This window comes from Perissodus microlepis, chromosome 18 (genome assembly GCF_051167445.1).
Source record: "Perissodus microlepis isolate ML-2025 ecotype Zambia chromosome 18, ASM5116744v1, whole genome shotgun sequence".
Classification (NCBI taxonomy): Eukaryota; Metazoa; Chordata; class Actinopteri; order Cichliformes; family Cichlidae; genus Perissodus; species Perissodus microlepis.
Genome location: NC_140478.1, coordinates 22,919,062 through 22,942,531, shown reverse-complemented (window position 1 = coordinate 22,942,531; position 23,470 = coordinate 22,919,062). Strand labels below are relative to the sequence as shown.

General features: G+C 39.1%; 1 protein-coding gene across 1 annotated transcript; it reads left to right on the top strand.

Moving 5' to 3' along the window:
- The first annotated feature begins 1,059 nt into the window (after positions 1-1,059).
- On the top strand, positions 1,060-8,356 carry loxl5b (lysyl oxidase-like 5b). The gene is made up of 7 exons (XM_084911954.1): positions 1,060-2,157; positions 3,036-3,144; positions 3,592-3,729; positions 3,931-4,087; positions 6,738-6,833; positions 6,940-7,055; positions 7,896-8,356. The coding sequence occupies exons 1-7, from the start codon at positions 1,233-1,235 to the stop codon at positions 7,900-7,902; spliced, it is 1,548 nt and encodes a 515-aa protein (XP_084768080.1). The 5' UTR covers positions 1,060-1,232; the 3' UTR covers positions 7,903-8,356.
- Positions 8,357-23,470: the final 15,114 nt, after the last annotated feature.

Genomic DNA, 23,470 nt, shown 5'->3' with positions numbered 1-23,470 from the left:
AACTTCACACTGTTACACAACACCCCACTCCATCTTAAACCTAACTTTAACCCCTTGCGATAAAATCCCCACCTCACTTTCAAATACCATGTGGTGCAGTTTCAGCTAAATATACATGATACTGTTCTGCTCCAGATAAGGGCGAATGAACTGTATTTTGTTTTTAAAGAGTGGATTCAAAATTTGTAAAGACAGATCATAGTCTTAGCTGTAATAAAACAGAAAAGATGCAAAATATATTTACATTATGTAGGATTTAAATCTATAATCAGATTAAACATAATAGCTTGCTTGTATTATTCATTTGGTAATATATTAATTAAAAAAAAAAAAAAAAAAGGTATAGCTGAACAATGAAGGCACTGACCATTGTTAGGCTTTGAAAAGAAATCCCCAAAGAAACACCTTTGAGCATAACAAACAGAAGCGTGTTTAAAAGCTGTGCAGCTAGCCTTAAAAAAGAGTTATAGTCATAAATGACAAAAGAAAAGATGGACATATTTTATGGGAACGGGCTCCCTCCGTGATAGCTGTTAGGGCACTGCAAACTGGGATGATCTGATACAGATGCAAAGTGCCACCTTGTGGTCAATAAGACTATTTACGCAATGTGAAGTTTTTTCCAGATTGTGCCATGTCTTCATGTTTCATTTGAAACTGTCAGCTGTTATCGTTGTTTTGTTGTTGTTTTTTTGTTCGTTTGTTTTTTTTTTTAGCTTGATAAACTGGACGTGCGTGACTTTTTAACTCCATATAAAGATATCTTTAGCTTTTTCGCATTTTAGCCGTGATCAACGTGTCAAATAACAAGGAGTGATATTGAAATAAAAAAGTAAGTTCTGCTCAACAAAAAATATTACTTAAACACAACAACTCATATCCTGTTGTGTTCTTTAGTGTTCCCTAAGCTTTACCAGCTCGAGGTGATGCATTTGGCTGAGTTAAGTTTACACCCTTGCGTGAAATTTACTCAGCAAACGTACTTGTCTAACCGCACGTAACCACAGCAAGGGATGGGTTAAATTCTTTAGAAGCTTGACTTAGTGACAGTAACTGGACTGAATTCGACAAACGAGCCGGGAAAAAAGGATTCAGCCCTCCTCTCCTCTCCAGCTCTCAGTCCTCCTGAGAAGTGCTATGTTGTTTTGTGTCAGAGCTGAAACTGGAAGCGCACTGCCGATTTTAATCCATTCTCCACGAAGCTTCAACGTCTGTGCGCGCAAACTTACGTGATGTTTGCTAACTTACGCGTGGGCTTTAATTTATTAAGTTTAATTGCCATGGCTAAACGGTCACTTTTATTTTTATATATTTTCCAAGGACTACTCCCCCTCAGCTTTGGGCAGCAGCGCACGGTTGGCCCCTGGCGGCACCGGATTCAATGGGAGAACAACGGGCAGGTTTACAGTTTAATGAGCACTGGGCTGGAGTACCAGGCTCCGTATCGGTCCACCAGCCAGTCGAGGGTTTACGTGAGCAGTCGGAGGGATGGTACCGGGAGCCAGATGTCTGGAGCGCGCAGAAGAATGACGCTTGTGAGAACCGGACCAACTGACTCCAGACAGTTCAGGACTGATAACAGTGCACAGTCGGGACTTCTCACACCTGGACACGATGTTAGACCGTATGCGCCCGTGAATCGTCACGCGTCAGGGTTCAGACAGCGACTTGAACGCCCTACAGCAGCAGTTGTAAGACATCCAGGCGCACACCATTTTAATGGTGAATTCACCAGAACCACGAACGACTCTTCACCGGGGAGTTCAATAGATTTTTCCGGCGGTAATGGAGGTTCTGTCACTGTGGATAATACCGCACTACATACTAGAATAGGTGAATCCGGACCTGGTGCGCAAAACCAACAGTTACGCGCGGGGCCGGAGGTGACGCCCGTCTCCAGGCAATCTGCTCAGACTGATCGCTCCATCTCAGCACACCCGTCAGGTCTGGAAAATGAGTCTGAGGCACCGGCTGTATTTCCTGCACTTACTGAGGAAAACAGCAATGGAGAGGACATGGTCAATGACGACCCTCGAAACCCGCTTAAAAACCACAGGAATTCTGTTTTCTACAACATGTATCCGACCAGAGGGAGGTCAGCGGCTCGCACCCTCCGTCCGCCTGGCACAGGGTACGGCACAGGATATTTCCAAAACGGTAGGTCAAGTGTTCCATTTATATAATATTAGAGAAGTCAGATTATGTAGATCAGGGGTGTCAGACATAAGGCCTCTGTCTGGCCCACGGGACAGTGTAAAGGATAGTTCAGATTTTGAACTTTTAAGAGTAATTTATTAAGTTTTACAGTTTTTGCTATTGATCCATTCATACTACATAAAAGTACATTTTCTGTGAATTAATGAAAACTTTATATTCTAAATTTATGATAACAAGACAGAGCCTTTACACCTTAATCATTTCGTTTCACTGATCAGGCCCACTTCACATGAACGTCCACGATGTAAAATGAGTTTGACATCCCTGATATTTGTTAGCTGTTCTTCAAATTTTATATTTTATATAGTTAGCCAAATGGATAGATTTGCAATGTAAATTATTAAAATTAAGAGTGGATTAAGAAACTGTGTCTGTGATCAATATTTTAAAATAATATAATTCCAGCAAGAAAAACCTGTTTCAGTGTTAATTTGGCCACTACTTTAAAACAGCTTTTTATCCATTATTTGGCATGAATATTACTGGCTTTACATTCATGTAACGGTTCTATGGACACACAAAAACACTGTTATATTTAAAATCATGTGCTTGTTTGATTATTTAAGGACAATTTTCATAACTTTATGTCTCACCTTAAACAAAAAGCCAAGGAGCGAGAGAAAAAAAAGTCTTATTTGGCTTTTGGAGCTGTAAGGAATGTGAAACATGTTAAATTATGCCAACAAACACAAAGCAGCTTACATTTTCAGGGTGTCTATTTCTGTGGATTATTCTCAGCATGAATAAGTTGGGAACATTAAGATGTCAGGAGGAAAAAAAAAAAAACTTGGACTGTCCATTTAATCTCCTCCCAACAGGACTGCCAGACCTTGTGCCAGACCCATATGCCATCCAAGCAGGTACCTATGTCCAGCGCATGCAGATGTATGCGCTTCGCTGTGCGGCTGAGGAGAACTGTCTGGCCAGGTAATCTGAGGTGCCAGAAGTGATTCACTTCTTCAGTATGAACAGAGCAGCACGTAGACACTGAGGCAGACACGCATACTTATGTCCTTTGTTTTGTTTTTTTCTCAGTGGGGAATCGTTTTACATGCTTAAGAACAACTTTTAGTTGTTTTAGGGTTGCATTCAATTATGCCAGTGTAAGCTGTTAAGCATGCTGGGATAACTGTTTTGTTAAGCGAGTTACAAAAGTATTTGATCATATTACGTAGCAATGATTGTCCATCATGATTGTCCAACATCATGTCCTGCCAAGACATAAATGTTCTGGTTTGGTTTTCCCAAAAGCATTAAGCACAATGGAACAAACCCTTTGCGCTCTGTTACTTTTAAGAAAACTAGACCTGGGAGCTCAGCCAGTAGCACTTTTCCAATGCAGCTTACACCTTTTTCTCCTGTGATTCATCCAAGATCGGCTTATGGACCTGCTGTGCGAGACATCGACTTCAGAGTCCTCCTGCGGTTTCCACAGAAAGTGAAGAACCAAGGCACCGCTGACTTCCTCCCTTTCAAGCCCAGATATCAGTGGGACTGGCACAGCTGTCACCAGTGAGTTTGATGACTCCTAAATCCTTTTTCTTAAAAAAAAAATTTTAAAAAGGGATTAGCCATTCAGATATGGCGAACTAGGAAGAACACCAAACCCTCAAAATTCACATAAGACAATAAAATTGCGGGTTTTTTAGACATTCCTGAGCCATAACAAAATATCCGCTATTGATTTTTTTTCCATCTCTTTTGCACCCACAGACACTACCACAGCATGGACGCCTTCAGCAACTACGATCTGCTGGATGCTATCACAGGACGTAAAGTGGCCGAGGGACACAAGGCCAGTTTCTGTCTGGAGGACACGAACTGTGATCCTGGATTCAGGCGACGCTACGCCTGTACAGCTCATACGCAGGTAACACACCATCATATGTTATGTGATATAACGCCGCACGGATTGATATCTGTTTTACACGAGAGCTGAGGAAACAGATAAAGAAAGAAGACGCTCAGCTCAGTTAGGTTTAATTTTATTTAAAACATTCATCCACCTATTCATTTTCTGAGTCGGGATGCTTGCGGATTTACAACAGTTCTCGCAAGATTTCATAGCCCAACTTCATTTGAGGGCAGTGTGGAGATAAAGTCTTTTTTAACAGGAAGAACCCTCCATACCTTTGTGGGATAGGTCAGCAGTAGACATGCAAAGTCTTAAGAGCTTTGTGAAGTGAAGGTTTAAAGTTGAGATGAGATGCATCATTCCCGATCTGGTAAAAAGAGATTTGTGACGGAGATACTTTTACATGCACTTAAATTTAAAGCTACTGCTATCGCTGACCTATGCACCTCAGGTGAAGCATGGAGGCTGAAGTCTACTTTGCTTCAGGCTATTTCCTGGGTGTTGTTCCCCCACTCTCTGAACTACCCTGTAAAGTAAAGACTAAAACAGCAGTAGAGACTTGCTATATATCAACTATCACCACCTTTGTGCAAAACTCAAGCAGTATTTGACTAAATAAACACATTTTTTGCATTGGACTCTCCAGGATTCTGGTATATTTGAGGTCTTCAAGTTCATGGTGAGATCAGCTCAATCAGACAAGCTGGGTGTAAAATGATTTATTACAGCAGCAGAAAAATATACTCTCCCTGCAAATCTGTTACATGTAAAAACCTGGAAGTGATGAGTAATGCAGGAATTATGGCTTCATGTGTCTGTGAAACATCCATCCAAAGCTCTAGCTTCACACAATTCAGCCAGTACAGAGACTACACAGACACATTTATGCAAAGTCCTCCAGAAAACCAACGGCTTGCAGCCCAAAGATGATGTCGCTAACCATAGGTAGAAAGCTGATTGGCTAAATAAACTGAAGGAGAAACAAGAAAAAAACCCATCATGGATAAATATAAATAAATAAAATAAAATAAAATAATAGATAAAAACTAGACTTTTGGGGGAAAAAATAGCAGACTGAAATGATTTCGTGAACTTGGAAAACTAACTCCAATAAAATATGTAAATGTAGAGAAAACATCATTAGTTTTAGTATCTGTTACTTTGATTAATGCCTGAAGAGGCATTGATGGGCATTTACTGAAGCTCTGAATGTCTACAAGACAATGAGTCAGTATTTGTATTGCATTGATTTTCCTAAATATTGCCTCTCTCCATGCAATGAAAATTAAAAAACAAAACTAGAACTATGACTGAAATGAATAAAAACTAAACTAAAACTAAAATTTTACAAACTAAAATGCAATATGAAAACTCACTCTGTAAAGAAACTGAAAAAAAAACATATCAAATCGAAATAAAAATAAAAAACAAATTAAAAAACTACAGTAACTCCGGTACAGACACATTCTTTGTATACTATGACTGCATCAGGCCCAACAGCAAAAACATGTAAAGTAGCTCACCGGTTCCTCTACAGAGTTTTGACCCTGCCCCCTGACAATGTGGATCTGTAAAGCTGTGCACAGCACTTACACACTTCCGGCACACTACCATGCCTGATACTTAAATATGCACAGGCAGATTTTAAGGAAGTGGAAGGAGCAGCAGTGCAGGACAGAGATTGCAAATTATGAAGCTTAAACAAACCGCCAAATTGGGAGGGTGATGTGAGGAAAGTGAGACATGTCACGTGTGTCTGAAGCAATGCTGCTTGAGTTGACTGAACTGGCTCGCAGGCTTCTCGCCATTTATTTCACAAAGCTCCTTCAGAGCCACAGACGACATTAAACAGCTGTGTTCACAGCCACTCACCATGATGAGTAAATATACTTGAGCTGTAAAATCAGTGGAGAGCCACTTTAAATAGCAAATAAGAGCTAAACAAGAAAAGTAAGAATGGGTAGGACTTTCAATAGGAAAACAACTGCAAGTGTTCATTTGCGTTATTCTGAAGGCCCAGATACTTTTATGAAGAGAAAATACGAGTCTTTATTGAGGTAAAAGGTGATGAATCCAGACAGACAAAAGCAGATACCAGGAAACAGAAATGGGTAGAAAACACAAGGCAACGTTCATTAAGAGCATGCTGGAACGCAAAGTGCACACTAAGACAGTCTGGAAGGGAAAAACGGGAAGACATACAGCTTAAATACACAGGAAAGACAGAGGCAGTGGGACGCATTAGGGCGGAGCACGCAATCAAACAGGAGAAACGGGAAGAGGTATTTGAAATGAGAGGTTGAGTAATAAAATAACACACACAGAAAAAAAGAAAAACATGTAACAATGGAAAAAAGTTCATAAGCTATTCAACAGACTTCTGATCCTTCTGTTTAGTTTATCACATTAGAAATAAAGATACTTTTGTGTTTTTTGTCTTTTGCAAATCCTCCAAATCCACTTCAGAGAAATGTTTTTCTAACTAGAACATTGGTTTATTCCAATAAAACGAAACATCCTGTTGCCACAGGAATATTTATTGTATCTTTTGTATGAGCTCTGTGATTCTGACTCTATATAATGTTTAAGGTTAATGCTTTCTTATGACAGATATGCGTGCGCCTGTTCAAGTTATAAACCTCACTGAGGTGACTGTGTTTTGTAGGGTCTGAGCCCAGGTTGCCATGACATCTACGCTGCCAACATCGACTGTCAGTGGATTGACATCACTGATGTGCCTCCAGGAAACTACATCTTGAAGGTGTGTCACATGTTCATTCTCTGTATGTGTATTTCACAACACAGAAATAAATGTTTATAACCTCCTGCTACAGAATTTATTCATGATTTATTTATTTTTTTGTCAGGTTACAGTCAATCCCAATTTCCACATCCTGGAGTCAGACTTCAACAACAACGCAGTGAGATGTGATATTACTTACACAGGCGTTTATGTTCAGACACGCAACTGTCGAATAATGAGGTATTATAAGAGGGTTTCTCTGAGCATGATCGTAGCATAGATTCGAGTGAAAAACAATGCTTTTTAGAGGGCTCAGTGCAGTCCTGTGAAAAACCAAGTCCACCCTGTTTTCATAGGAATTAGGAAGGTAAGTAGCAGCTAAAGTGCTGCTAATTGAATAGATTTGATTAACTGATCAACAGCAAATGTGAGCAAGCAGAAGCTTTATCAGTTTGTTGGTCTGTGTTAACCCAGTGCCACAATCTTCCTAGGAGTTGACATCTCAGCAAATTCAAGGTCAGACTGCAATTCTCAGAGAAACAGCAAAAAAACAGACAGCTGCATCTCCGACTCTACAGGCCACACTTAGCATTTAAAAGATTAAAGTTCACAACACCACTTTGAAAAAAGATTGAACGTGGTTTATTTGGAAGGGCTAACAGGAGAAAGTCTATTCTTTCTTTTAAAAAAAAAGAAGAAGAAGAAACCAAAAAGAAAAAAAGATGAAAGCACATCTTAGGTTTGTATCTTAGGTTTTCACAGGACTGCACTCGTACTGCAAACACTTTCCTTTTCATGTGACTGTAGGCTGTGTTTTTTTACTCTGGACATTTTAAACACCACATTCAATTTATTGAACTGGAATGAATGATTCATTTGGTAAATATTTCAGATTAAGTCAACACGAGATGTCTCTTTATATATGTTATCCAAATTAGTTTAAATTAGTGGTTCCAAAAATCTGGGACATTTCCCAGAAATGTTTTAGTGAAAACTATCAGGTTGTTGCATCAAAGCTGTATCAAATATATTTTATTCTAATTCCTAATGCTTAATGATTTTCTCTTTATCTGTTTTCAGGGGTTGAAATATTAATTTTTCTGGAAACATGCAGAAGTTTGGCAGTAAGACCCCGTCTGTACTGCACAGGCTCAACGACATCAGTGAAAAAAGGTTTATGCAATTGGTAAAATGTTGTATTGTAATGGTGAGCTACATTCCTGCTATGAAGTCTTGGGGTTGCATTTATTCAGAATAAATGCAAAATTAGTTTACACAAACTTTGTATATGGAACTAATGATGTCATCAGAATTACTTGATTGTGTATTTCTAGAAATGTGCTACGATTGGTTACAAATTATGTTTTGGTTTGTTTTTCTTAACAAATACAAGTACTGTTCGTAGACACGTTTGTTCCTTTAAGTGCTACTTACTCGCTTGAAATGTGTGTATTGTTTGTCATTTGATGTCGTTGTTAATGTTTTTTTCTGATTTTTGTTACTATTATGTGCACATTATTAACATCTAGAGTTTTATTTAACCTTATAACATCCACTCTTTTGGGGAAACTCTTTTAGGGATAAGGTTTAATGTTGTTCATTGTCAGCTCCATGATTTGTTCTTCCTCTCTACTAGAGGAGTTTTGTGTGATTACCAGTTCAAAACAAGGTCCCCTGGTTTTCATCAGTGATTGGCTGCCCTTCCTTAAACATCACGTTGAATCAGGCTGGTCTGCTCACACCCAGAGCCTGATATATTAGGCGTGACCATATTAGGGGAAAAAAGCTGACCACGCATTTAGAGCAGTCTGATGCCTGATCTTGTGGATCACAGGGAGTACAGTACTTCCACATACAGTGACATTATTATTTGAAACTTTGGTCATATGAATATCAACCACTGTAAAACTGTACATGAGATATGATCAAATGCTCTGCAAATCAGGCTTGAAAAACCATGGCAACCAAAACACTAAAGTTGACGCTTCAAAGCCAACAGGCAAAGTAGTGATGTTTTATAACGTCTGTCGTCGTCCTGCAGACAACTTAGGATGTTACTGTAGAACTCCATGTTGATAGTCTGGACATGACGGGTGAATTCATGGAGCACCCTCCAAACCCCCTCCAAAAACTCGTCATCACACTCCTGACCTGAAGTGTCGCCATCGGGCTTGGAAACTTAGGACGCTTCAACTGAAAACTGCTGGGTCATAGCTGGAGGTCCAATTCTAATTACCAGCAAGTACCACCAAGGAAGTCAGTCTCCAATTTTAAATTAAATCAGGTATGTTTTTGTGTTTGTTTGTTTTGTTATCTTACGATAGTGTTCCTGGAGCTTTTTGACCATACCTTGTATATAAGAAAAAATAAGAAAAAGGTTAGCTCCTCTTATAATAGAGGAGCTACATTAGTTATAATAGAAGGTCCGAACACATGTATGAAACCACATCTTAAAGGTTACTGATAGAATCTGAAACCTGCTTATTAGCCTGTGGTTCAGAGACATCCTAAACATAACCCTAAACAGATCACCATCCAATCTGGTGGATGTTAAGAGGTTTTTACATAAAAGACATTCTAGATCGTTGATACTGTCAACAATTCTCATGGAAAAACATCTAAACCAAAACTGAGAAGAAGATCCACAACACGTGGTGGAAGGTTTTACAAAGACAAAGAGAAGTTGTATTCTCCAATAGGTCACTACAAAACACCCCATGGGTTAAAGCAGTCCATTTTTAGTCCCAGGACTGAGCTCTTACTGGGTGACTATTGTGTAGTGTGATCCTGGCCTTCTATAGGATCACACTGCATATGTATAATATATGTGGCTTTAAAAAAACATAATTTTCTAAAACTGCAGCACACTAAGTAAGCAAACACTACTCAAACAGCAGTATTTATGGCAGCCGGATAGTGAATGGAGACTCCAGTGAAAATAAACCACAGCATCCATGTTGATGATAAAAGAAGAAATTAGTCAGCCGGTTAAAGAGTGTGACTCAGAATATTTTTCAGTGGAGCTCTTGGGAGCAGATGAATAACATGCATCAGGTTTTGAATAAACACAGACAAAGCCTAGTACAAATCATTCATTTTGATCTTTTCAGGGGATCTGTTGACAACAGGAAACAAACAAAACCACATCCAGCTCATCCTTTCACCTGGACATATTAGAAAACTGCAAATACTCGTTTTATGTTAAATTGTCAAGGATGTATGTTATGAGTATGTTTCTACAAGTGTGTGTTAGTGTATAACTGAGTGAATGGAAATGTTCACATGATAAAACAGTGTTGAAAATATAGTCTGATGTGTTGATGCATTACATTACAAATCAAAGTTTCATGTTAGAAAATGCCAAAATATGTTTGGATTTTTTTCAAGATTGTCTGTTGATTTTATATAAGAAAAGTAGTATAAATTATACTTTTGACAGTTTCAGATCTTACATCACAGCTGGACAACAGCTGTGATGTAAGATCTGAGATAACTCATAAGCACACTGCAGGATTAAAGCAGTTTCTATCCTCAGTGTGCGGCCTCAGAGACAAACAGGCCTGCAGGCAGACGCTGGCGGCATGTTTGCTGACAGACCTCTGTGAAGACACAAGATCTTCTGCATCCTTGCCATATCTACTAAAACACAGTCAGAGCATGATGAATGGAGGCCTTTTCCAATTCTCTTCTTCGATGCATATTTTAAAAAAGGGTTGTAAAATCCTTCTTGGCTCAGAATTCACCACATTTTGGTTTGACTCACATGCGTGGGGGCTTGTCCGGGATGAGGTGTTTTTAATAGCTCTGGGATATTTTGTCTGAGTGGGAGGATTGACACATCACGCCAGGAAGGATGTCCAGCGTGTTGCTGAACTTTTTTTTTTTTTCTAAAGACAACCGTGTTTTTGCAGCAAGCAGTAGACAGTTTCAAACAGCAATGAGTGACGGAAGAAAAAAAAAGCAAACCTGCTCCAATCACGTTCGCTTTGAGTGGATGATGGTTTGTCTGATTCAAAGATGTTTTTTCTTACTCGTGCAGGTTTTGTACATTATGAAGTGGTTTTGAGTGATGCACTGGAAAACAGGCCCCAGCCAATGTATGCGCCGTTAAATGCACAGATGTTGGGTATTTGCAACGGAACAGAGCTCAGCCTCGGCTTAAAAAAAGAAGCGAACCGGAGAGATTAGACACAATTGAAATGGTTTGGAAGTTGCCAAGGTGCTTCCCTGCCAGAATAGATTGTCTATGTTATTGAAAGTGTCTGGAAAAAATCCCCCCTGCTCCTATTAAGTCGACTCCATTTCAGTCTGTCCAGGAATTTTGGAGACAATATTTACAGACTGTGACTATTTCAGCAGAGGATATCTGCAGCAGAGATTTAAAAGTCTCAGCATGCTCACAGACAAAAATAAATGAAGACTAAGAGTCCGTAGCCATGGTTGTATTAAGTGCAGGGGTTCAAAGTCTCACAATCTGATTTACATTGTTCATTTATTTAGGCATATTCTTTACCACAGCATAATTTTAGTGTTGGTGATAGCACTGCATTAAAAGTGAATGCATTTTAAAATGTATTTTTTAAAGTAATGTCTGTATTTTTATAACAAAAAGGCCATCTAACTTGTGCTACAACTGGAAATGTCAAGGATGATAGATGATAACACTTGAACTGATAACTGATATGAAACTGAATTGCTAGAGGTGTTGGATAAAACACATTAGAGTCATCTTAACCCAGATTTAATCTTCTTAATATTTCACAAGGTATTTTGCTAAAAACATAATGTCAAAATCACTGTGAAATCTGAGGTGGGGAAAAGCAAAAATCCACAAAAATCCACAAACAAGATGAAAGTATCTCTGCCTTTGAACACATTTTCTACTATTATTACTAAATTATTTCACTAGTAGTATTTTATTATATTTAAAATTGACTAATGAATACACTAATGTTTGAAAGGGTCATTTTTGTTTTAAGGGTTTATGATAAAAGGTTAACCTGTGATATCAAAAAACTGTCTACACTGTTTAATATGTGACACTATTATACATTAACTGACGTATAATCAGCATGGAAGATTTATGAGGTTAAAGTCTACACCATCATTAAAGTAAACAAATGTATGTATTTATCTTCATATTTCACCACTGAAGTTAACATTTGAGTTTTGCCCATTTGTAGGTCAGGCTAACTTTACCATCTCTGCAGTTAAGATGTTAACCTTTAACTCTGTCAGATTTCAGCTGGTCTTTTTGGCCCAGCATGTCATTTTAATCATGTCATGCTGTAGAGAGACAGTGGCTGTTTGCTCAGCTGTGTAGCTTCACACCAACATCTGGACAGAGTCTCGAGTTAGGCTTACACAAGCCTGACGAAGCCAAAGGAAAAAAAGAAAAGAAAAAAAAGGAGTTTGGCACTACTTTTCATTCAGGCTCAGCAAATATAATCAAGCCTACAGGTAGGTTAGGTGTGGAAGGGACTGGTCTGCCATGTGCCTGCAGCCTGCTGTGGCAAGGAGAGACATTTTCCGGATGCATCTGCACATAGGTGAACAGTGTTTGGAGCAGTTACTAAGGGCAGGGTTTGGTATTTGAAGGTCATATTTCAACAAAGCGGGGCCATGTGAGAGTCGGCAGGGACGTAACTGAGGAACGTGCTGAGCCTAAAGAGAGCATCCTGGCAGGTTGGTTTAGGCACAGGGCAGAGAAATTCCTCAGCAGCTCTGTCATCCTGCCGAGATCAAGAACAGAGCTGAGGTCAGCTGAAGACCAGCAAGGGTGTGCAGGGTAGACGCACTGGGCTACTTCCTCTTACTTCCTTGGGGGGGGGGACAGTTACACAACCAGCAGACACACTGTAGTAAATTTGGCCAATGAAAACTACACAGAGCTCAGAGACAAAACACAGCGGAGTCAAACTGATGATGAATTCTGTTTCTCTTTCAAGCTGGGTGGTACTTTGACTTGGGTGGTATTTGGAGGGATGGCTCAAAGGATTTGCTGTTCTCTGATTGTTGATCCACTGCACCGTCTATAAGCTCTTCATCTCTTACTTCAAACACTTGTATTAATTTTTCTCTGAAGCAATCTGTTTAGTGCAAATTCATTTACCAAAAGGAATCTCCCAATGATGAATGAAATGACAAAACAGTGTTTTGATTTTGAGCTGAGAGACACGGGGATTTTTAGAAAATGAATTCCTGGTATGTTTGGCTTCTGACGGAAAAAAAAACACCCTGCTTTCATGCTGCTCTGCTAAACTCCGAAAATGTTTTTTAGTTCTGGTTTCTAGTATGAGAAACAAGAAAGGGTATACGATGGAAATTAACTTATATAAGCTCACATATAATGACAACGTATAATTCATAAGTAACCCTGTTTGAACAATGGACTGTATATAAAAGATGGATGTAGCCACAGACTTCACCCAGTCCTTGCTTAGGTGCTCTAATAAAAAGCCTCAAGCTGAGAGTCCATCGGGGTCTTGGAGGTTTGAAACTGAACATGATGGTTGCAGTGCAGCTTTTTTTCAAGGTAGACCCATGCTAAACCAAACCCTGCATTTTTCTCCCTTTGGACTTCAATATAGGCCATAATTTAGAAAAATAACATCACGCTGTCAGTCAATAAACCAATCAGTGAGATTGAAATTAGTGACTAAGATCTAGTGATGTGCGGATCGATCCTGAAATATCGATTCCTCCGATACCAATCATTTATGTTCTAGAATCGATTCTCACATTAAAATATCGATATTTTAGTAATTTAGGGTAAATTTGTACTTTATCATTAACAGGAACACAGTGGAAAGAAACTATAACATTCGGATTGTCTACATTCAAAGGAACTACTTCCTCTTCCGCCTTTCATAGTCATGTGCGAAATACGGCTGTATAAAAGTCTTGCAGCCCCTTGGCGTGCGCACTCACAACAATGGCTGAGCGTAATTGGAGTCATGTGCGGACTTATTTTACCTCCACAAACAGCTGAGACGTGGTTTGCAATACATGTGGCAAAAAAGTGAGGTGTAGTGGCCATACTTGCCAACCTTGAGACCTCAGAATTAGGGCGACATTAAAAATACATTTTACAGGGTTTATTTATCGGGTAAAATACATTAAATGTCACCGTTGTTATTGGCCGACCCGGAAACAGCGGGGGTGTCCGAATTCAGAGGCTGCTTCCACCTGAGGAGCCGGCCTTCGCAGTCTAAAGAAAGCCGGGTAGTACGTCACGAGCGGTGAGTGGAGTGGAGTGAAACTCTGCCGTCTGGTCCTTGCTATCTAAAATATAACAGGGCGCTGACGTAAACTCTCGACCGTCTCACACTTTGTTTAATTAGTTTTCTGTTTGACGTTTATTCAGCTGTGTGAAAACCCCGGAGGAACCCTCCCGAGGGATTAATAAAGTTAAATTTAATTTAATCTAATCTAATAACTCAGCCAAACGGATTTACTCACGAACAAATAAAACACTGAAAAAGCCAAACAATAACATTTTTAAGTTATCAAAGTGACTTATATCATGTTTAACCCAAGTAATGAAAGACCGCGGGGGTTTCGAAGACGATGTGTCGATCGTCTCAGATATTTGAAGTTTACACAGCTACATTCTCACCTGAAAATATGTTAAAAGTTTTTTTGCACCCAGAAAGAGAAATAAGAGTAATATTAAAACTAAGTACCTGCCGCCATTGGTGGAAACTGGAATTGGCTGGGCCACGCTATGAATTCTGCAACATGGTTTTTCAATTTTGTTGTCCAGGTGGAAAATCGGGAGAAATTTGGGAGAATGGTGGCTCCGGGAGATTTTCGGGGGGGGCACTGAAATTCGGGATTCTCCCGGAGAAATCGGGAGGGTTGGCATGTATGGTTGTGGCAACATCACTAACCTTGTCAAACACCTCAGAGTAAATCATATCACAGAATATGACGAGCGTATGTTGAGGCGAACTGAAGAGGAGGACAGGGACAGGTGCTGCTAGGGCGAGACGTCTCTCACGGAGTCCTTTAGTGCTGCAGGCAGGCAAGGGGTTCAAAATGCGCACAACTTCAGTTTTTTTTATTTCTATATGATGAACTCTGCATTATTAAGTGATAAGAACAAGTAATCTGATGTCCTGTAATCATTATGATGCTATAATTTGAGATACAATAAATAAAATAAGTTTTTGTACAAAGTATCAGTATCGGATCAGTATCGTCGATACCACCCTGAATATTACTTGGTATCGGATCGGAAAGGAAATCAGTGGTATCGCACATCACTACTAAGATCATAAAGCTGCCAGGAAAGTATTAGCAAGGTCATAAATGATTTGAAAGGTTTTTATTCCAAAGACTTCTATACAACCAGAGAAGTCACCCCCTGCTGGTCATTAAAAACTTTTCAGATCCAGAAACTATATCCATCTTTCATATACAGTCAGTGTTTTCAACATTACCTAACAACGTATGACACCTGTGGACTTTGTAGACATCAGAATTAAAGCTTTGCAAAAATTTATTTCCATAAATGTTTTCAAATCTTTCCTATGATTTCATCAGTAGGAGGTGGCAACAGTAAGCCACCAACTTTCAGTTTTAGCTTCCTTTTTTTCCCTTTGTCTCCTTCTTGGCCTAGTTCAAATACTTTTTAAAACTTCTTTTTTTTATGCTAAGTCTGCCATTTCAACTTTCTGGGAAACATACCAAGAGCTACCACACAAAGCAGAATCATCAGAAACTCACTCTTCATTTTTGCAGGAGATTTTGTGTCCAATGGAAGACAGACATGCACAGCCCGAGTAATTCCTAATGTCCTAACGTGATACACGCCACCCAAAAAAGCACAAAAGGAGTAGCTGTACAGCAGTAAAAGGATTGTAAAGACCTTAATTTTTAATTCATCAGACTTACATTTGTCATTAGTATACTTTTACTGACCTTTGCTGTAACTGCTGAACTTGTGATTATGGTCATCAAGCTATAGAAAGAATTTAAGATGATGATTTTTAGCAGTGCCTAAAAACTGCTTTTTGAATGTACATACACTGATATATATATTGACAAGAAGGCAAAATTAAAATAAAATACTATGTTTAATGCTAATATTTGCCATTATGTTGTGAATGTAAATTATTTAGCCTGGTCTCATTTAAAAAAATAAATAAATAAATAAAAATGAATTAAATTGAATTAAAAAAAACTCTGATACACTGATAATGTATCTTGTTAGCCCAAATCTGATCTGTGTGCATTTTCATCTCACTACATTTCTTGTTTTCTCGCATTTCTTGTCTTTATTTGAACCCTGCTGTGCTCTTTCCCCCTTTGGCTCTGTGTTTCGGGGGGCTGGTTAGACCCATTAGCACCTAGCTGTTGTAGCTGCCTCTGAGACAAACACTGCAGTTGTTCATCATGCTGTATTTTTCCATCCAGAACCTAAACAGACCAGGAAACAATACTCCATCAGACAAGTACTGAGCACCTCTGGCATTAACTGCATCCTACTCGTGTATTATTTTTGGTAGGACTAGACAAACTGGAGGTGGCAACACTTGCAGACGGTGTTGTTCTTGGTTTGAATCTGTGTCTGACATTCCAAACTCACTCCAGTATTTACAACAGCGGCACAGCCAACAGCTCAGCCAGTGCACTTTTGGTCTGACAAGATTCATAGACAGGATGTGCAGAAAGGCCAAGACTTGGACAGCAGGCTGAGACATGGCCTTTGTCAAAGTCCACTGGGCTTCAGGTTCTGCAGACATTAGGTAACATCAAGCCTAGCAGACTCTAAAATGAGTGCCCAGAGGATTGATGGCAGTTTCCTTGTCCTAACATATTTGGCTTACAAGTTATATTTCAGTCAAGAATAACAGCTGAAAACAAAATAAGCTTTTACTTTCTTGCCCAGCCCTTTAAGAAAGCAGGGTGATCCTGTATCTTCATTAAGAAAATATTCTGACAGTTACAGGCTGGAAAGAGTCAGTATTCACTCCTTCAGCATATTATTGAATCTGGAGGACTAAATCATGCAATGATGAATAAATGGCTTACAGTTCAAAGTGCTGACTCAGTTAGTGGACCATGAATGTGTCAAGAGATAGAAACTAATAACTTTTCTAAAGAAAAACAAATGTCTTCATGTTTCTGAACAAGAAGGAAGTGCTGCTTTTTCCTGTTAACCCTGCAATGCCACGTGTATCATGTTTGATACATGAGTTTTTGAGCCTTCTACACCATCAGTGTACTTTTTCTCCCCAAAAAACTAAATAAATTGCACAAATTATTTTTAAGCAATCAATGAAAATATCTGGACATAAGAAATATGATGCAAATCATAACTTATGAATATTTAATTTCTTCTTTTTTTATTTGATATAAGGTTCAGTAAAAACTCAGTTTTCAAAAACGCTGAATTATTTCATGGATCAGCCTTTACAATGTTAGATTACATTTTAAAATTAAGGTTAATTAAGGCTAATCTCTTAACCTCAAGAAACCCAAGCTATTGTTTAACAAAGTATGAAGCATCTCATAGAGCAGAAGTATAAGGTACAGAAAAGTTTAAATGTGATGTCCCCCATGTAAGGACAGACAATTTTAGGGAGAAAATTGTGCTATTGCTTTTCTTTTTCTGCAACTTTTTAAATATTTTGGGTTTAAAGCATTTTTTAAATAATGGAAATAATTGAACAAACCCAGCTGACTTTAATAGTTAAGTAGTTCATCCTGTTTTGAGCTAAAGACACCATTCATATGGCCTCAACACCTTGAACTCTTAAAGCTGTATTAAGTTCAAATCTTTGGTGGGTTTTAAATGATGATAGCTTAAGTTTCATGTCAATTTCAGCATGAGTTTTTAATGTATTTCCACAAAGAGCAGTTAGAGTGGGTGACATCAGCAATGATATTGCCCAATGAACATTTTCAGCTCTTTCATTTTACAAACTTTTTCTACTTCAGCTCTTTTTACTCCTACATTTTTAATCCACCTACACATTTGCCCTTCAAATAGTAGACATTTTGGTGCTCTCTTTGTGCTCTTTCACAAAATGTCCTTTAAAAGATTCAATGACTTATAATGTTTCCTCCATATTCACTCAAATTCACTCCAAAGTTAACTTGTTTCCTCTCTCTTTAGAAAAAACAGAAGTGGAGGCACTTTTAAAACAGCAATTTCTGTGCCATATTTAGTGTTATTAACACTAAAAAAGAAAGTGTATGGACTACCTCAGTAACACATCCTTGTGCTCATAATGGCAAAAAATGTTTTCACTAAGAGCTGCTGTCTTTGTCTAGCAAGGAGCTATTCTAGGATCCTTCAGCAGGATTTTCTGTGCATTTCTGTGTCCCACTCTATTTGATGGAGAGAAGTAAACACAGCCATCACTGAGAAACAAACTGTGACCAGATTACCAACATGCTTTCACGTTGATTGACTTATTAGGTACTCCTGTGGCCACTCTGTGAAGTGCACTTTGGCCATTTTATTAAGTATAACTTTGGCCACTTTTTTGGATACACTGGTGGTAATAAAATGTCCCAACCAGAGAAAATCATTTAGATACAAAACCTTTTAGCCTTTTATGCACTTCGACTCCTTGATATGATTTACATTTTCTCTAAGCTGCATTTTGAAGCTAACCAGCTTCAAAATGCAGAAATCCAAAACCATTGGGTGATCTCACAGTAGCTACAAACATATTTATGCCGTCTCGGAATTTTCACATGGAAGCGATGGTGTAAAAAAACCCTGTTTCCAGTACCAGGCATTTGCTGCTTTGATTGTAGCTGTGTCTTTTTAAAGTCTGGTAACGCATTGTGTCATGTGCTATTTAAGATAAATAAGCCCCCCCAGAAATAATCAGCATCCATTTTTGTTTCTCAATTCATGTGCAGAATGTCTTCGAGCTAAGTTTTTCAAAACTCCCAGTGTACACTACAGCCCATGGGCTCACACCAAATATTTGAACTCTTCAGGAAAGAATCACTTGGCAATAGGATTAGGATCGGATTTTTTTTCATAGCAAGTAATCCAAACCATGCAGCAACATATTAATAACTAACCTCGACCTGAGCATGGATCATCTCAGATGCTCTCCTGTCTGAAGTTTGGTCTCTTTTCAGCATCTTCTTCCTTCCACATGATGTTTGTCTCAGGCAGCTCAGGCACTGAACGTAAACTTTGGTTACGAGCAATTTAACCCTCATACTAGATCTTCACTGTGCTCATTTTTTATATTAGCCTAACCGTAGCTCCGTAGCTAGCCACCAGGTAGCATGTCATTACTAAGGTTTTTAACATGACATCATGCACACATTGCTCAGAGCTGTCCAACCACTGGTTGCTTGGGAAACGTGTACTCACCAACAGTGGTTATTTGTGAAGAAGGTGCTACGCCAAAAAGCTTAGAGCAGGGGTGTCAAACTCAAATACACAGTGGGCCAAAATTCAAAACTGGAACAAAGTCGCGGGCTAACGTTAATATTTATTGAAATATATTTATTCCTCCAGATATAAGAATGAATCTTTTCTTATGGACTCAAACACGTTTTGCTGAAAAACTGAATATGGAACAAGCAAAGCTTAATACTAAACAATATATATATTAGCTGTATAATACCAGTAGGCCAGCTCTGATAGTAATTTGGTATGGCTTCGTGGGCCAAATGTAAGTAGGCTGCGGGCCAAATTTGGCCCGCGGGCCAGAGTTTGACACCTATGGCTTAGAGTGATTGCTTTGGTTGCTAAACTGATGTCTGTAATTCTTCATGTTTCTCTGTAAATATTCACCAACTTCCTGTACTGTGTACATTTGAAAAAACAAGCTGAGTGGTAACACTACTTGAAAAAGTGTGACGCAAACCAAAAAAAATAAAAGTTAAAGTTGTTCCTCAGCAGTGCAGTGAACATGTTTCAAAGGGTGTTGGTAGTTAGCAAGAATTATCACGAACTGGCTCAAATTATGTAACCAGGAAAGAGTCCACACAAATTGGTTACTTAAATATAAAATAATTTAGAAAACACAATCTAACCAAGGCACAAAGATCACTAATGGGTTGATGTCAGGAGGAGTACAAGAGAGAAACTGAACAGTTTATCTGGGCCCGCTTTATAAGCTGTAAGACACTTACCTGCATTAGCTGACAATCCTCCCATGCCAGGCAATCAACAGCAGGTCATGGCTTTCATGAGTCTGGGTCGTAACAGGATTTTTACAGACAAACATGGCAATCTGCCAGTAACCGAAACAATCACTCAGAGGCTTTTGCCAACCAGTCCCTAGCAACAGGTGGTTGTCAGATGGTTGTTGGCCTGTGTCATTTGATTATAAATTATCGTCACGATTGTCACCAGTGTTGGTCAAGTTACTTGAAAAAAGTAATCAGTAACTAATTACTGATTACTTCCCGAAAAAAGTAATCCCGTTACTTTACTGATTACTTATTTTCAAAAGTAATTCGTTACTTAGTTACTTAGTTTACTTTTTAAGACATGATTTATCCCCTAAATAGGTGATAAAGCAATAGATCTTACAGCCCAATTCTACTTTTTCTGCATAATCCATCATATAAAATGTAATCAAATGAAAAAGTCTCTTTTTAAAACTTGTTTTATTAGTTTTAATCTTTTAACTTTACTACGGAGCCCCGCAGGGGACATGGGAGAAAAAAAAAATTAAGACGGACTTTTGCGAGATCTCGCAAAACAAACTCGGGATCTCGCAAAACTTTTGCGAGCTCTCGCAAAACAAACTCGGGATCTCGCAAAAGTTTTAGCCGCATTCTTCGGACGCCGGCTCGAAGCCGACCGGGAGGTCGAGGCACGATGTGCCGCGAAAGCGGTGTTCCTCCCGGCTGTAGTAGGTCTCGAGCTAACGGGAAGAATGCGGCTAAAACTTTTGCGAGATCCCGAGTTTGTTTTGCGAGAGCTCGCAAAAGTTTTGCGAGATCCCGAGTTTGTTTTGCGAGAGCTCGCAAAAGTTTTGCGAGATCCCGAGTTAGTTTTGCGAGATCTCGCAAAAGTCCGTCTTAATTTTTTTTTCTCCCATGTCCCCTCCGGGGCTCCGTACTTTACGCATGAAGAAAACATTTAATTATATGCAACATTCTCTGACTGGAAGAAATTTGTTTAACATTTAAACCCATTTTCTGCACATTGCAGCACATAAAATATTTTTTTTGTGTTTACACTCACTCTTTCAAATAGATACACGTAAAACACAGCAGAAAATAAATAAAATCAAAGACTAGCGGTCCTGTTGCTCTATTTTCACCTGTATAGCAGGGGTGGGGCAGGCGGAGGTTTGCCCTGGTGCAGGTGTGCCGCGGCGGTCAGTGGAAGGATACGGCAGTTTCTCTGTGAATTTCACATTCCAGCAGCAGCGTATTTGGTGCTTGATCGGACGTTTAGGGGTTTTTTCCTCTGTAAAAAAAAGTTTTCTTCCCGCACAGTGAGCAGCAGACGCTAATGTTTTTGTCACTTTTTACGAATCAAACTCAAAGTAAGGTCAGTACTTCCACACTTTAAATGCTGCACTCGATATATTATCCTTTGTTGATCTGCACACAGCTGTTGCCACAAACGTTGCACTCGCTTACGTCATTGTCATGAGACACTCGCAAAAAAAATCCCGGTTTTAGTAACGCAGTAACGCAGCGTGCTTATGGGAAAGTAACAATAATCTAATTACCTTTTTTGCAATAGTAATCCCTTTAAAACAGCCATTTCTGTGCCATTTTTAGTGTTATTAACACTAAAAAAGAAAGTGTATGGACTGCCTCAGTAACACATCCTTGTGCTCATAATGGCAAAAAATGTTTTCACTAAGAGCTGCTGTCTTTGTCTAGCAAGGAGCTATTCTAGGATCCTTCAGCAGGATTTTCTGTGCATTTCTGTGTCCCACTCTATTTGATGGAGAGAAGTAAACACAGCCATCACTGAGAAACAAACTGTGACCAGATTACCAACATGCTTTCACGTTGATTGACTTATTAGGTACTCCTGTGGCCACTCTGTGAAGTGCACTTTGGCCATTTTATTAAGTATAACTTTGGCCACTTTTTTGGATACACTGGTGGTAATAAAATGTCCCAACCTTTTTTTGAGACATGGCAGTTCAGCTCCATGCTCCAGAGAAAATCATTTAGATACAAAACCTTTTAGCCTTTTATGCACTTCGACTCCTTGATATGATTTACTTACGGGAAAGTAACAGTAATCTAATTACCTTTTTCGCAATAGTAATCCCTTTACTCGTTACTTGAAAAAAGTAATCGGATTACAGTAGCGCGTCACTGCCCATCTCTGATTGTCACACATCCAAAATGGTGGTCTGTTGAATAAAAAATGACTGTTGGAAACATGTATGTAAGTAAATGTTTTCTACAGTCATTGGTTCAGCTATTCTAGCTAGCCTAACTTCACTATCCCTGAAAAGATTCCTGCTAATTAGCTTTCCATGTTTATATCCAAAGTTATAGCGGTGCTGTGTTTTAGAAATTCTTAAGTCAGAACGTGGTTTTTCATTTTTAGATGTAAACTGGTCTGCTCACTCCTCTGCTAAACCTTGTAAATCCTTATTTACATGCATGCCTGGATTTTGAACTTTATCGTAACACCTTGATGAAGTTCTGAAGGAATCTGTTTAACTCTCAGTGCTAATGGCTGATATCCTCAGAGGCATTAGCTTTAAACCTGGAGATGGTGCTTTAATCAATCTCATCAACTTAAAAAATGATCTCGTTCAGCTAATCAACATGGCCAGAACTGAGGAGTGCATTTTCCTCTGTGTGTAAATCAACATTCAGAACCAGTTGTTTAAAAATTACCGTGGCGTTTGAGTGTTAAATCCACTGCCTAAAGTGCTGAACTGGAGAGCTTGACAGACAGCTAGAGTTGGGTTAGTATATTCAACTGTAATGATTTTTGGCTTAACACTGAGCTGTTGAGGTGTGATAGGAATTTATCATTATTTTCTTTGTTTATTTGCAAACTTGAGAAACACTTCAGGTCAGATCAGATTATAAAACCCATAATTTAAAAAAATCTTTGGCTACAGCATTAGTGTGTATTGTTACCAGACAATGGTGCAATACAAGGCCCTGCTTGAGGGGCCAAAAAATATTTTTAATTTTTAATGTTGACAAGTTAATAACAGCCTCTGGCACATGACCTTCCCCATCTATCCACAGCAGCTTATCAACTCTTTACAACCTTGCCTCCCAGTCACACAGCACAATTACTTACACCGCTTCAGGCTGCAGACAGTGAGTGACAAAACACCCAGGACAGTTAACAGTTTGCATGCTCCATCTGTCACTGTAGCTTTCCATCAGCGATACGGGCACGGAAAGAGGCCAAGAAACTGGGATATTTTGTAAGGGAGTTGGATTGTAGCGGCTCTCAGAGGAAGCAACAAGCGCTTGGATAGCAGCAGGCGCTTGCGAGAGGAGAGTGGTGAAATTCTCAGACAAGATTTAAACAAACAGAGACACAGACGCTGGCATTGCTAGCCATGGATACAGCCTCAAGCGCGCTGACAGAATAAGGCCATGAGAGATCACACACTGCCATCTCCAGATCAGGCCCAGAAGTATTCCTACAACAGCTCCTCTCACTTCAGTCAGGCTCAGCAAGTGTATAAATCATTTCTCAGAGGCAGGGGTAA